This window comes from Nomascus leucogenys, chromosome 9 (assembly GCF_006542625.1).
Source record: "Nomascus leucogenys isolate Asia chromosome 9, Asia_NLE_v1, whole genome shotgun sequence".
NCBI classification, from domain to species: Eukaryota; Metazoa; Chordata; class Mammalia; order Primates; family Hylobatidae; genus Nomascus; species Nomascus leucogenys.
The window spans coordinates 88401912-88417935 of record NC_044389.1 but is presented as its reverse complement, the minus strand read 5'-3'; the positions used below and the strand labels follow the sequence as shown (position 1 = coordinate 88417935).

At 40.7% G+C, this 16024-nt stretch overlaps 1 protein-coding gene across 2 annotated transcripts in view; it reads left to right on the top strand.

The window, feature by feature from the left end:
• The window catches only part of TBCK (TBC1 domain containing kinase), a 262615-nt gene that overhangs the window by 207398 nt on the left and 39193 nt on the right, over window positions 1-16024 (top strand). For both annotated transcript variants that reach the window (XM_030819188.1, XM_030819189.1), the window contains one exon: window positions 3276-3435. In XM_030819188.1, coding sequence (XP_030675048.1) covers window positions 3276-3435 — 160 coding nt within the window. The remainder of the gene's footprint in view (window positions 1-3275; window positions 3436-16024) is intronic.

Genomic DNA, 16024 nt, shown 5'->3' with positions numbered 1-16024 from the left:
ATTCTGTTTAATGCAAAATTTTGATTTTGTTCTAAGCACACATTCAAATGCTTTTGGTAATATCTGCCAAATAGAATATTGAGCTGAATGGATTATTTGCAGGGAGGGGTACAACTTACTCCAAGACAGGGTAAGATATATAGTGTAAGGTCACCATATGCCAAAGAAAATTCGTATGTTTACTGGAATATATCCTGTAGTGCATTCAGGGTAGTAAACAACCATATTCAAACACGTGGTGAAGTGACTGCTACAATAACTGAATGCTTTTATGCTTTCATAACTATTATTATTCCAGTCTAGAGATTTCATTGTAATTACTGCTGACTTCTGTAATGATGTTTTTTTATCTTTTAATTCTTTCAAGTATGTCATCAAAAATTCTAATTTCCTATGAACACTGGAAGTTAAAAATTAGTGTTTATGGATACCATTGCCACTTTTGCCAAAACCTAACCAAAAATTGTAATGTCATTGTTGGGATTACAGTATCATGATATATATGTGATTGGGGCTAATCACCCCATAAATACTTTGCCTACTATTTCCTTAATAGTAGTTTCCTCTGAACTGGGTTCTTTGAAGCTGTAGCTTTTTAAATTCTTAGTTTATAAAACAGCATAGTGTCTGACTATTGAGTATTACACTCATTATAGAACCTCTTTAAGTGTGGTTATTGTTTACCCCATATCTGTGTTTATGTAATGAGAAAGGCCTTTTTAAAATGTAAAACATTAGTGTAGAAGATTCAGATTTTTATCTATATTATACAGAAAGCAGTAAAGTGACAGTCATACTTCTAAAATATGTAGTGTTGCATGTTCATCTCTAACCCTACCTTTGTGCGAAGGTCCTGTGTAACTTGTTTTCCACTGTAATACAGTGAAATAAAACCAAAGTTCTTAGAGCATGGAAAAATGTGCTTATCTCAACATATTCTCTATCATTTCTCTTTCCTTGCCAGATTTTACTCATGACTGATGACAGTCAACTGTGGTCATTCAGAGTCACCATATGTCAAAAATTTTCTTCTATTTCCCTCTTTATTTATTCTTTCTAATAAAAAATATACAGAAATCTGTTGTTTGCTCAGTTTCCAAATACCTCATATTTTATTCTGATTTTGAAGGACTCAACAAGTGAAAAAAGTATTCACCTACCTAGATTTACAATATAATCTGACCACCTCTCAAATGTCTAGAGGTTGCCTAAAGCAGTTCTATTTCATCTAATGCTGTCTGTGTCACATGGGAAATTGTATTGTAGGCAATGTAAATACTTTCCAAGGAAAAAAGAAAAGATTTCTAAATAACCAAAGTTGTCTTCATTATTCACCTTATATAAACAACAGGCTATTCATTGTAAATATACTTATTTATAACTAAGCCAATCTCATTCTCCTTTGTTTTTTTGCCAGTAATGCATTCTCCTCTGCTGTTTGCCAGTAATGATAGAGGATTTAGAGGTTTGACCACCATGTCTACAGACATTCATGCTTACCCAATCATTTTTGTGTGAGAAGTTTCATGACAAGAGTGTTCTTGGATGAGTGTTCTTAGATATTATCCAGGACTTTTTGGTTGAAGTAGATTAAGAATAAGGAAAATGTGGTTTAAAACTCTGTTTCTTTTGTGCCTTATTTTCCAAAGTGTAGCCTAAAAAAGGTTTGGAATCATTTTGTATTTTGAAAAACTTTCTCTTTCAAAAAAGACTCTGTTGCCATCGTATTTTGTGAAGCATTTTAATATTTAATCTAGATTTTTTTAAACAAATAATAAATCACAAGGATAATAGGATAATAACTTTATGACATACTTCTAGTAACTGAAAGGAGTTTAGATTAAAATCTTCTTTAAAGGCACATAATAAATAGGTGATATGAACCTACAAAATCACCTTAATACTTATCTATGATTATAGATATAGTTACTAGGTATGGTTATTTAGATATAGATGGGTATTTTTTAACCAAATACAGTATTCACTGAATGTATCTATTAAACAGTTCTTCTTTTAGTGTCAGGGTCTTCTAATTTTCTAATATGTGGCTGAACAAATTTTATGGATGGCTGAACAAATTTTATGGAAGAGGCACTTAAAGGTGACTTTACATGTAAAGCTTAACACAGTCTGAGCATTATCTTTTATGTCTTTTATTTCTGATTTTCAACGGAGAGAATCTCATTGGCTCAGCCTGCATCATATATCCACCATCACCCTCCCCTCCACCATCCTGTCAGTCATGGTTGTAGCAGGGTCATCTGATACCAACACGACAGCCTAGGCTCACCCTTTCCTCAGGGTCAGTGGTTGGTGCTCTTCCAAACAAGAAAACAGCAGGTGGGCAGGCAGCCCAAACATGTCTGCTACAGCATTTGACCAGGATAGATTTGTATTGCTTTTGCTACTGTAAACACACTAAAAGAAGAAAAGATGTTCATAGTTGAAAAGGTTGTTTGATAAATATGGAAACACTCTCTGGCAACTGATTCAGGCCTCACAGATGTAGATATAGGTGCTGAGAATATATGAGTTGTTAGGTTCTTAGTATGTGTTATAAAAAATTTTCATTTTAAAGTAGATCTTTACTGAAAATAAAAGTACTTTCAGTTTTTTTTAAAAAGTACCATCAGAGTAATTATATTCTGAGAGAAAAGTCATTACTCTTCAGGAAAACTGCAATTGGGAATATTGAGTAATTAGAAATGTTTGAGAAACTAATGCTGATGAAGTTCAAAGGTAATCTACCCATGATCATAAATTCTCTGCCCATTTTAGACAACTTCAACTAAATAATGCCCACTGGAATGTTAATGTTAATTCTCTCTCCTTTCATTTTTCAGAATTTATGTATAGTTCTTTCTCTCATTATTGATGTCATATCCTTTTCTTTAAAAAAAAATGATGAAGCAGCAGCTGACTAGAAAATTTAAATTGTAAGATATGTAGTCCATCTCCACCATCTCCACTCATTATAGAACCTCTTTAAGTGTAGTTACTGTTTACCCATATCTGCGTTTATGTAATGGGAGATGCTTTTGATGTAAGATCCTTTTATATCTTTGGCTAGTCATCTTCCTTTCTCTTTTCTACTTTGTTTTCAAATTTAACTTTTTTTTTCCTCCTGAAGTTGCCTTACTTCATTTAGATAAAATACTCACATGAGCTGGAAGATGTTTAGTACTATCTTCTGGGAGTCACTTAGCTCTCTGAGTTTCCCTCAGACACTCAAGATTGCACACAAATAAATGTTTTCCTTAAACTTTCCTTCTCAGCTTTATTCGTGGTCACATTTCAGGAAGCATCAACATTCCATTCAGTGCTGCCTTCACTGCAGAAGGGGAGCTTACCCAGGGCCCTTACACTGCTATGCTCCAGAACTTCAAAGGGAAGGTCATTGTCATCGTGGGGCATGTGGCAAAGCACACAGCTGAGGTAAGTATATTCAGAAATGTCATATGTACATATGATGAGTGATTTACCTGCCTTCTATATGAAGGTTATCTAAAAGTATATTTCTTCAGGAGTTGGTCACAAATAATATGAGCTTTGAAGATTTGTCTGTGTTCTTATATGGAAGAGTTTGTCTGCCTTTAATTGAAGCATTTTCCCTCAGTGTTCAGCATCAGAATCAACAGTAACCTTAAAAAATCAAAATGATAGCCTAAGGCTGTTTTTTTCTAACTGCTTTCTGAAATTGTAAAAAAGTAGCTTGAATTCCCTCCATTGGAGAAAAACAGTAGTGCTCAAGTGTAGGCTCTGAGAGCTGGTCATGATGAGATTTGTTAGATTTAGAAATTGTGTTTACTAGAGACTCAAAGCTTTTTGATGATAAGAGAATTCAGGAAGAATGTCAACTGTCAGACATGAGAAGTACATGAAACAATAAAATGGCTTCCCTTTTCCATGGCTATGTTCTAAGCAAATTGAAAAACAAAGAGTAGCATATGAAGGCCAAAAATATCTTTATTTTTTAATAAAAGACAAGTTGAAGACTGTAGCTTAGTATGAGAGCCAAATGGGCTTACTTAAAAACAAGCAGCCAGAGAAGGTATCTAGATATAGGCAACGTTGAACGAGTACAGGATCTTTCTCTAAAAGGGAAGAATCTGCGCCTAGAAAAGTAGCAGAGGTAACTTGCTCCCTGCAGACAGCTTTTTTCTAAAAGGAAGATAAGTAGGACTGAGCCTTCCGAAATTTACCAATCAAATAAATCCTTCAACCTCCTAGGGCACAGAGAATAGAGGGACAAAAAGAAAGGCCAGGAATATGCTTAGGAAAATTCTGTCATCAGGGAAATGAGGAGTGGAGACAAAATATTTGCCTTGATTGTACATATTCCTTTGAGCACTCCTGAAATGCGGTCACTGAAAATTTCAGATTAGAACTTTAAAACTTTATTTTTTTTTTTACTCTTAGTAATCAGAGAAATAACCTAAAATGTCTTTTATTATAAAAACTAATAACCACACTTTGTTGAACACTTGGAAAATATAGAGAGACCAAAAATGGAAATAAAAAGTATGCATGATTTTACCACCTGGGAGGCAAAAAACACTTCTTGAATTTTTTTATTGGAAAATTGTAATTCCTCCATTCAACTCAATTCTGATATTGGCTAAAGGTAACCCTCCCATCCCCACCTGCACACACTCAATACTGATACAAACTCAGAAAAAAGGAAACATGAAAATACTTTGCTCTTTTATTCCTAGAGAGAGTGTGTATGAGGTCCATGAAAACAACATGTAAGGGTTACATTTAGAGAACTATGCCATATGATTTCATAGTAAGGAACTAGGCTATTGATTTTTCCAAATTTGATGCCTTCACTGTAATTTTTAAGTCTTTTAAGTTTTTGCTTTTCACAGAGCAAAATCAAGAAGAATAGAAATTTCCCATATACCCACTGCCCCACACATGCACAACCTTTCCCATTATCAGCCTCCCCCATCAGAGTGGTACATTTGTTACAACTGATGAACCTTCATTGACACATCATTATCATCCCAAGTCCACAGTTTACATCAGGGCTCACTCTTGGTGTTGTATATTATTTTTAATTTGTAATAAATTTTTATTAACTTTTATTTTAGGTTCAGGGGTACATGTGCAGGTATGTTATATAGGTAAACTCATGTCACAGGCATTTGTTGTACAGATTATTTTATCACCGAGGTACTAAGCCTAGTACCCAATAGTTATTTTTTCTGCTTCTCTTCCTCCTCCCACCCTCCACCCTCAAGCAGGGCCCAGTGTCTGTTTTTTCCATCTTTGTTAGAAATTTAAAACTTTAATAGTCATATTAGAACTTTAAGACTTTTGATCATAAACCATTTTAAGCATCCAACAATCCATGTCTCAGAAGTACAGGACTGATAGCAGCATTAACTTTTTGTTTGTTTGTTTTTTTGAGACGAGTCTCGCCCTTTTGCCCAGGCTGGAGCACAGTGGTGCAATCTCAGCTCACTACAAGCTCCGCCTCCCAGGTTCACACCATTCTCCTGCCTCAGCCTCCCGAGTAGCTGGGACTACAGGCACCCACCACCACGCCCAGCTAATTTTTTCATATTTTTAGTAGAGATGGCGTTTCACCATGTTAGACAGGGTGGTCTCAGTCTCCTGACCTCGTGATCCGCCTGCCTCGGCCTCCCAAAGTGCTGGGATTACAGGCGTGAGCCTCCGCACCCAGCCAGCATTAACTTTTGACACTAAATGAAAGTCATGCTTAATGATGAAACTTAACTAACCATACTAAAGAAGTATGCAAGTGGATATTCTAAGTTATAAATCACTCACCTATCTTTTATATAACTATATCTACCATCCAACAGAGAACAATCTAAATACACCTATTTCAGAGAATGTCAGAATAGTAACTCATATGGTTTGGCTATTTGTCCCCTCCAAATCTCATGTTGAAATGTAATCTCCAGTGTTGGAGGCTGGCCTGGTGGTGAGAGGTGACAGCGTGCTGGCAGCCCTTGCAGCCCTCGCTCACTCTTGGCGCCTCCTTGGCCTCAGCGCCCACTCCGGCCATGCTTGAGGAGCCCTTCAGCCTGCCACTGCACTGTGGGAGCCCCTTCCTGGGATGGCCGAGGCCGGAACCGGCTCCATCAGCCTGCGGGGCGGTGTGGAGGGAGAGGCATAGGCGGGAACCGGGACTGCACACGTTGCTTGTGGGCCAGTTAGAGTTCCGGATGGGCTTGGGCTTGGCGGCCCCGCACTCGGAGCAGCTGGCCGGCTCCAGGCAGTGAGGGACTTAGCACCCAGGCCAGCAGCTGCGGAGGGTGCACCAGGTCCCCCAGCAGTGCCAGCCCACCAGCGCTGCGCTCGATTTCTCGCCAGGCCTTAGCTGCCTGCCCATGGGGCAGGGCTCGGGACCTGCAGCCCACCATGCCTGAGCCTCCCCCCGACCCACCGTGGGCTCCTGCATGGCCCAAGCCTCCCCAATGAGTGCTGCCCCCTGCTCCACGGCGCCCGGTCCCATTGACCACCCAAGGGCTGAGGAGTGTGGGCGCATGGCGCGGGACTGGCAGGCAGCTCCACCTGCGGCCCCAGTGTGGGATCCACTGGGTGAAGCCAGCTGGGCTCCTGAGTCTAGTGGGGACTTGGAGAACCTTTATGTCTAGCTAAGGGATTGTAAATACACCAATCAGCACTCTGTATCTAGCTCAAGGTTTTGTAAACACACCAATCAGCACCCTGTGTCTAGCTCAGGGTTTGTGGATGCACCAATCAGCACTCTGTATCTAGCTAATCTGGTGGGGACTTGGAGAATCTTTATGTCTAGCTAAGGGATTGTGAATACACCAATCGGCACTCTGTATCTAGCTCAAGGTTTATAAATGCACCAATTAGCACTCTGTATCTAGCTCAGGGTTTGTAAATACACCAATCAGCAATCTGTATCTAGCTAATCTAGTGGGGAGGTGGAGAACTTTTGTGTCTAGCTCAGGGATTGTAAATGCACCAATCAGCACCCTGTCAAAACGGACCAATCAGCTCTCTGTAAAACAGACCAATCGGCTCCCTATAAAATGGACCAATCAGCAGGATGTGGTTGGGGCCAGGTAAGAGAATAAAAGCAGGCTGCTCCAGCCATCAGTGGCAACCCGCTTGGGTCCCCTTCCACACTGTGGAAGTTTTGTTCTTTCGCTCTTTGCAGTAAATCTTGCTACTGCTCACTCTTTGGGTCCACACTGCCTTTATGAGCTGTAACACTCACTGCGAAGGTCTGCAGCTTCACTCCTGAAGCCATCAAGACCACAAACCCACCGGGAGGAATGAACAACTCCAGACGCACCACCTTAAGAGCTATAACACTCACTGCAAAGGTCTGCAGCTTCACTCCTGAGCCAGCGAGACCACGAACCCACCAGAAGGAAGAAACTCCAAACACATCCGAACATCAGAAGGAACAAACTCCGGACACGCCGCCTTTAAGAACTGTAACACTCACCACAAGGGTCCATGGCTTCATTCTTGAAGTCAGTGAGACCAAGAACCCACCAATTCCGGACACAGTGGCAGGTGTTTGGTCATGGGGGCAGATCCCTCATGAATGGCTTGATGTCCTCTTCATGGTAATAAGTGAGTTCTCACTCTGTTAGTTCACGTGAGAGCTGGTTGTTTAAAAGGCTGGCTCTTCCTCCTTTTTCTTGGTCCTGCTCATGCCATGTGACATGCTGGCTCCCTGTTACCTTCCACCATGATTGTAAGCTTTGTGAGGTTTCATCAGAGATAGATGTCAGCACCATGCTTTCTGTAAAACTTGCAAAACTGAGAGCCAATTAACCATCTTTTTTTTTTTTTTTTTTTTTTTTTTTTTTTTTTTTTTTTTTTTGAGACGGAATCTTGCTCTTTCACCCAGGCTGGAGTGCAGTGGCGCGATCTCGGCTCACTGCAAGCTCCGCCTCCCGGGTTCACGCCATTCTCCTGCCTCAGCCTCTCCGAGTAGCTGGGACTACAGGCGCCCGCCACCACGCCCGGCTAATTTTTTGTATTTTTAGTAGAGATGGGGTTTCACCGTGGTCTCGATCTCCTGACCTCGTGATCCACCTGCCTCGGCCCCCCAAAGTGCTGGGATTACAAGTGTGAACCATCTTTTTTTAATAGATTACCCAGTCTCAGGTATTTCTTTATAGCAACACAAGAACAAACTAACACAGATAATTGGTACCAGGAGTGGGGATTTGCTATTAAATACCTGAAAATGTGGAAACAGCTTTGGAATTGGGAAATAGGCAGAGTTTGAAAGAGTTTGGAAGGCTCAGAAGAAGACAGGAAGATGAGTAAAAATTTGAAACTTCTTAGAGACTGATTAAATGGTTGTAACCAAAATGCTGATAGACGTATGGACAATAAACTCCAGGCTGATTAAGTCTTAGGTGGAAATGAGGGAGTTACTGGGAACTGGAGTAAAGATTACCCATGTTACACCCTGGCAAAGAACTTGACAGTAGTGTGTTCATGTCATAGGGATCTGAGTTTAAACTTAATTATGATGACAAGATACCTGGCAGGAAAAAAAAATGCCCAAGCAGCAAAGCATTCAAGAAGTGGTATGGCTGCTTCTAACACCCTAAGTCATATATGGAAACAAATAAAAGACTTAAAGTTATATTTAAAAGGGAAGCAGAGCATAAAAATTTGGAAAACTTGTAGCCCAGCCCTATGGTAGAAAAAATCCAAGCAGGCTACAGAGCAACCATTTGCTAGGGAGACTAGCATGACTAAAAGGGAGCCAAGTGCTAATAGCCAAGACAATGGGTAAAAGGCCTTGAAGGCATTTCAGAATTCTTAGAGACAGCCCTTCTCATCACAGGCCCAGAGGCCTAGGGAAGAAGAATAGTTTCAGGGATCAGGTCCTGGACCCCACTTCCCTGCACAGCCTCAGGATAGTGCTCCCTGCATCATGACCACTCAGGCTCCAGCCACAGCTCAACTGGGCCAAGGTTAAGCTCAGGCTGTCACCCGGAGGGAGCAAGCCATAATCCTTGATGTTCAGCCTGAAGATGCATAGAATGCAAATGTGAAGGAAGCTTGGCAACTCCCACCTGGATTCCAGAGCATGTATGGGAAAGTCTGGATACCCAGGCAGAAGCCTACTACAGGAGCAGAGCCCCCACAGAGAAACTCTACTAGGGCAGTGCCAATGGGAGAAATGTAGAGTGGAGCCCCTGCAGAGTCCCCACCAGGGAACCGGCTAGTGGAGCTTTGGGAAGTGGAATGCCACCCTCCAGACCTGAGACTGGTAGAGCCATTGGCAGCCTGCAACCACAGTATGGAAAAGCCATAGGTACTCAACTCCAACCTGTGAGAGCAGCCATGGGGGCTGCGCCTTGGAAAGCCACAGGGACAAACCTGTCCAAGGCCTTCATAGCTGACATCTCACACCATTCTGCCCAGGATGTAGGACATATCAAAGGAGATTGTTTTGGAGCTTTAAGATTTAATGACTGTCCTGCTGAGTTTCAGACTTGTGTGAGTGTATTGCCTCTCTTTTGGCCAATTTCTCCCTTTTCAAATGATAATGCATACCCAATATCTGTAGCACCATCGTATATATTGGCAGTAAATAACTTGTTTTTGATCTCACAGGCTCATAGGATCAATGAACTCATCTCCAGATGATACTCGAGACTTGACACTTGGGACTTGAGACTTGAGTTAATGCTGAAGCAGGTTAAGAATTTGGTGGACTATTGCAGAGGCATGGTTGTATTCTGATATGTGAGGATGACATAAGATTTAGGGGATCAGAGGCAGAATGATGTGGTTTGGATGTTTGTCCCCTCCAAATCTCATTTCAAATGTAATCCCTAATGTTCAATGTGGAGCCTTTTAGGAGGTGTTTGGATCATGGGGGAAGATCCCTCATGAATGGTTTGGTGCCCTCCCAATGGTAATAAGTGAGTTCTTGCTCTGCTAATTCATGTGAGAGTTGTTATGAGAGTTGATGGTTTAAAGGTGCCTGGCTCCACCTCCTCTCTCTCGTTCCCACTCTTGCCATGTGACATGCTAGCTCCCTATTGCCTTCTGTCAGGATTGTAAGCTTCCTGAGGCCTCACCATAAGATGTTGGCACCACACTTCCTGTAAAGCCTACAGAACCGTAAGCCAATTAAACCTCTTTTTTTAATTTCTTCTAAAAAAAAAAAAAAAAACAGGATACATGTACAGAACATGCATGTTTGTTACATGGTTATATGTGTGCCAGGGTGGTTTGCTGGACCTACTGACCTGTCCTTTAAGATCCCTTCCCTCACCCACCACCACCCAATAGGCCATGGGGTGTGTTGTTCCGCTCTCTGTGTCCATGTGTTCTCAATGTTCAACTCGCATTTGTGAGTGAGAACATGTGGTGTTTGGTTTTCCGCTCCTCTATTAGTTTGCTGAAGATGATGGCTTCCAGCTTCATCCATGTCCCTGCAAAGGACATGATGTCATTCCTTTTTATGGCTTCATAGTATTCCATGGTTTTCTTTATCCAGTTTTATTCCAGATTTTCTTTATCCAGTCTATCATTGATGGGCATTTAGGTTGGTTCCATGTCTTTGCTATTGTAAATAGTGCTGCAATAAATATACATGAGTATGTGTCTTTATAATAGAATGATTTCTATTCCTTGGGTATATACCCAGTAGTGGGATTGCTGGGTCCAGATGGTTTTTCTGGTTCTAGATCCTTGAGGAATCACCATACTGTCTTCTACAATGGTTGAGCTAATTTACATTCCTACCAACAGTGTAAAAGTGTTCCTATTTCTCCACACCTTCACCAGCATCTATAGTTTCCTGACTTTTTAATAATCACCATTTTGACTGGTGTGAAATAGTATCTCATTGTGGTTTTGATTTGCATTTCTCTGATGACCAGTGATGTTGAGCTTTTTTTCATGTTTGTTGGCTGTGTAAATGTCTTGTTTTGAGGAGATTGTTTTTTTCTTGTAAATATGTTTAAGTTCCTTGTAAATTCTGGATATTAGACCTTCGTCAGATAGGTAGATTGCAAGAATTTTCTCCCATTCTGTACTTGCCTGTTCACTCTGATGATAGTTTATTTTGCTGTGCAGGAGCTCTTCAGTTTAATTAGATCCCGTTTGTCAATTTTGGCTTTTGTTACAATTGCTTTTGGCATTTTTGTCATGAAGTCTTTGCCCATGCCTATGTGTGAGTGGTATTGCCTAGGTTTTCTTCTAGGGTTTTTATGGTTTTGGGTTTTACCTTTAAGTCTTTAATCCATCTTGAGTTAATTTTTGTATAAGGCATAAGGCAGGGCTCCAGGCCAGTTCCAGTTTTCTGCATATGGCTAGTCAGTTTTCCCAGCACCATTTACTGAATAGGAAATCCTTTCCCCACTGCTCATTTTTGTCAGGTTTGTTGAAGATCAGATGGTTGTAGACATGTGGTATTATTTCTGAGATCTCTGTTCTGCTCCATTGGTCTATATGTAGGTCCTGCTCCATTGGTCTATATGTACAAGTACCATGCTGTTTTGGTCACTGTAGCCATGTAGTATAGTTTGAAGTCATCTAGCATGATGCCTCCAATTTTGTTCTTGTTTGCTTGGGATTGTCTTGCCTATATGGGGTCTTCTTTGATTTCATTTGAAATTTAAAATAGTTTTTTTCTAATTCTGTGAAGAATGTCACTGGTAGTTTGATGGGAATAGCATTGAATCTATAACTTACTTTGGGCAGTATGGCCATTTTCATGATATTGATTCTTCCTATCCATGAGGATGGAATGTTTTTCCATTTGTTGGTGTCCCATCGTATTTCCTTGAGCAGTGGTTTGTAGTTCTCCTTAAAGAGGTATTCACATCCCTTGTTAGCTGTATTCCTAGGTATTTTATTCTGTTTGTAGTGATTTTCAATGGGAGTTCATTCATGATTTAGCTTTCTGCCTGCCTATTGTTGGTATAAAGGAATGCTTGTGATTTTTGCACATTGATTTTTTTATCCTGAGACTTTACTGAAGTTGCTAATCAGTTCAAGAAGTTTTGGGGCTGAGAAGATGTGGTTTTATAAATATAAAATCATGTTGTCTGCAAACAGAGACAACTTGACTTCCTCTCTTCCTATTTGAATACCCTTTATTTCTTTCTCTTGCCTGATTGCCCTGGCCAGAACTTCCAATACTGTGTTGAATAGGAGTGGTGAGAGAGGGCATCCTTGTCTTGTACCAGTTTTTAAAGGGAATGCTTCCAGCTTTTGCCCATTCAATATGAAATTGGCTGTGAGTTTGTCATAAATAGCTCTTATTATTTTGAGATATGTTCCATCAATACCAAGTTTATTGAGAGTTTTTAACATGAATGGATGCTGAATTTTGTCAAAGGCCTTTTCTGCATCTGTTGACATAATCATGTGATTTTTGTCTTTGGTTTGGTTTATGTGATGGATTACATTTATTGATTTGCATCTCTTGAGCCAGCCTTGCATCCCAGGGGTGAAACTGACTTGATCGTGGGGGATAAGTTTTTTGATGTGCTGCTGGATTGGGTTTGCCAGTATTTTATTGAGGATTTTCTCATCGATGTTCATCAGGGATATTGACATGAGGTTTTCTTTGTTTGTTGTGTCTCTTCCCGGTTTTGGTATCAGGATGATGCTGGCTTCATAAAATGAGTTAGGGAGGAGTCCTTCCTTTTCAATTGTCTGGAATAGTTTCAGAAGGAATGGTACCAGCTCCTCTTTGTATTTCTGGTAGAATTCAGCTGTGAATGCTTCTGGTCCTGGGCTTTTTTTGGTTGGTAGGCTATTAATTACTGCCTCAGTTTCAGAGCTTGTTATTGCTATATTCAGGGATTCAACTTCTTCCTGGTTTAGTCTTAGTAGGGTGTATGCATCCCAGAATTTATCCATTTCTTCTAGATTTTCTAGTTTCTTTGCATAGAGATGTTTATAGTATTCTCTGATGGTATTTTGTATTTCCGTGGCATCAGTGGTTATATCCTGTTTATCATTTTTATTCTGTCTATTTGATTCTTCTCTCTTTTTCTTCATTAGTCTAGTTAACAGTCTATTTTGTTAATTTTTTCAAAAAAAAAACACCTCCTGGATTGATTTTTTTGGAGGGTTTTTCATGTCTCTATCTCCTTCAATTCTTCTTTTAGTTATGTCTTGTCTTCTGGTAGCTTTTGGATAAGTTTGCTCTTGCCTCTTTTGCTCTTTTAATTGTGATGTTAGGGTGTCGATTTGAGATCTTTTTAGCTTTCTGATGTGGACATTTAGGGCTAAAACTTCCCTCTTAACAGTTCTTTAACTGTGTCTCAGAGATTCTGGTGCATTGTCTCTTTGTTCTCATTGATTTCAAGGAACTTGATTTCTGCCTTAATTTTGTTATTTACCCAGGAGTCATTAAGGAGCAGACTGTTCAATTTCCATGAAACTCTGTGGTTTTGAGTGAGTTTCTTAATCCTGAGTTCTAATTTGATTGAACTGTGTTCTGAGAAACTGTTATGATTTCAGTTCTTTTGCATTTGCTGAGGAGTGTTTTACTTCCAATTATGTGGTCGAATTTTAGAATAAGTGCCATGTGGCACTGAGAAGAATGTATATTCTGTTTGAGTAGAGAGTTCTGTAGATGTTTACTAGGTTTACGTGATCCAGAGCTGAGTTCAAGTCCTGAATATCCCTAATTTTATGTCTCATTGATCTAATACTGACAGTGGGGTGTTGAAGTCTCCCACTATTATTGTGTCAGAGTCTAAGTCTTTTTGTAGGTCTCTAAGAACTTATTTTATGAATCTGGGTGCTCCTATATTGGGTGAATACATATTCAGAATATAGCTCTTTTTGCTGAATTGTTCCCTTTACCATTGTGTAATGCCCTTCTTTGTCTTTTATGATCTTTGTTGGTTTAAAGTCTGTTTTGTCAGCAACTAAGATGGTAACCCCTGTTTTGTTTTGTTTTGTTTTCTTTCCATTTGCTTGGTAAATTTTCCTCCATCCCTTTATTTTGAGCCTGTGTAAAATGAGTCTCCTGAATACAGCACACCAATGGGTCTTGACTCCTTATCCAATTTGCCAGTCTGTGTCTTTTAATTGGGGCATTTAGCCCATTGACATTTAAGGGTAGTATTGTTATGTGTGAATTTGATCCTGTCATCATGATGCTATTTGGTTAATTTGCATACTAGTTGATGCAGTTTCTTCGTAATGTCATTGGTCTTTATTTTTTGGTGTGTTTTTGCAGTGGCTGGCACCGGTTTTGTTTTGTTTTGTTTTTTCCATTTTTAGTGCTTCTTTCAGGAGCTCTTGCAGGACTGACCTGGTGGTAATGAAATTCCTCAGCATTTGGTTGTCTGTAAAGGATTTTATTTCTCCTTTGCTTATGAAGCTTACTTTGGCTGGATATGAGATTCTGGGTTGAAAATTCTTTAAGAATGCTGAATATTAGCCCCCAATCTCTTCTGGCTTGTAGAGTTTCTCTTGAGAAGTCCGCTGTTAGTCTGATGGGCTTCCCTTTGTAGGTTACCTGGCCTTTTTCCCTGGCTGCTCTTAATAGTTTTTCCTTCATTTCAACTTTGGAGAATCTAATGATTATGTGTCTTGGGGTTGATCTTCTCATGGAATATTAACAGTGTTCTCTGTATTTCCTGATTTGCATGTTGGTCTGTTTTGCTAGGTTGGGGAAGTTCTCCTGGCTAATATCCTGAAGTGTGTTTTCCAGCTTGTTTCCATTTTCCCTGTTTCCTTCTGGTACTCCAGTCGATCATAGGTTCGGTCTTTTTATTAAGTCCCATATTTCTTGGAGGTTTTGTTTGTTCCTTTTCATTCTTTTTTCTCTATACTTGTCTGCATGTCTTATTTCAGTAAGATGGTCTTCAAACTCCAACATCCTTTCTTCCATGTGGTCAGTTTGGCTGTTGATACTTGTGTATTCTTCACGAAGTTCTCGTGCTGTGTTTTCCAGCTCCTTCAGATCGTTTATGTTCCTCTCTACACTAGTTATTCTAGTTAGCAATTCCTCTAACCTTTCATCAAGCTTCTTAGCTTCTTCGCATTGGGTTAGAACATGTTCCTTTACCTCGTCGTAGTTTTTTATTACCCATCTTCTGGAGTCTTCTTCTGTCAATTTGTCCATTTGATCCTCCATCCAGTTCTGCACCTTGGAGAGACACTGCGATCATTTGGAGGAGAGGAGGCACTCTGGCTTTTGGGGTTTTCAGCATTTTTTTGTTGATTCTTTCCCATCTTCGTGAGTTTGTCTAGTTTTGGTCCTTGAGGCTGCTGACCCTTGCATGGGGTTTTTATGGGGGTCTTTTTGTTGTTTTTGGTGCTGTTGTCACTTTCTACTTGTTTTTCTTTCGATAATCAAGTCCCTCTTCTGTAGGGCTGCTGCAGTTTCCTGGGGGTTCACTTCCCTAATCATCTTATTTGCTCCTGTGCCTGGAGATGTCACTCAAGGAGGCTGGAGACCAGCAAAGATGGGTGCCTGCTCCATCTTCTGGGACTTCTGACCTTGAGGGGCACCAACCTGATGCCAGTAGGATCACTCCTATATAAGGTGTCTGACAACCCCTGTTGGATGGTCTTACCCAGTAGGGTGGCACAGGAAGCAGGACCTGTTTAATGAAGTACTTTATTCCTTGTTCTAGAGGGTGTGTTTCACTGGGGGGAAACCCACTCGTCTGAGCTGCCTGGATTCCTCAGAACTACCAGGAGGAGAGGCTAAGTTGGCTGGTCTGCAGAGACTGAGGCCACCTCCCCCATCCCCCAGGGGCTCTGGCCCAGGGAGATCTGAATTCTGTCCCTGAGCCTCTGGCTGGAGTTGTTGGAGATTGTTCAGGGAAGCCCCGCCCACTGAGGAAGGATGGTTCAGGGTTAGACCTGAAAAGGCACTTTGGCCGCAGACTGCCACAGCCGGTGTTTTGGGCTGTGGGGACAAGTTTTAGGACCAAGCAGTCCAGCCTCTCTTGCTCCAGCAGGGAAAAAGCCCAGCCTGGAGCTATAGAAATGGGTGCCACGCTTCCTCTGCCCAGGGAGCTTAGAGTGTTAGGTAGTTGCTAGTCCC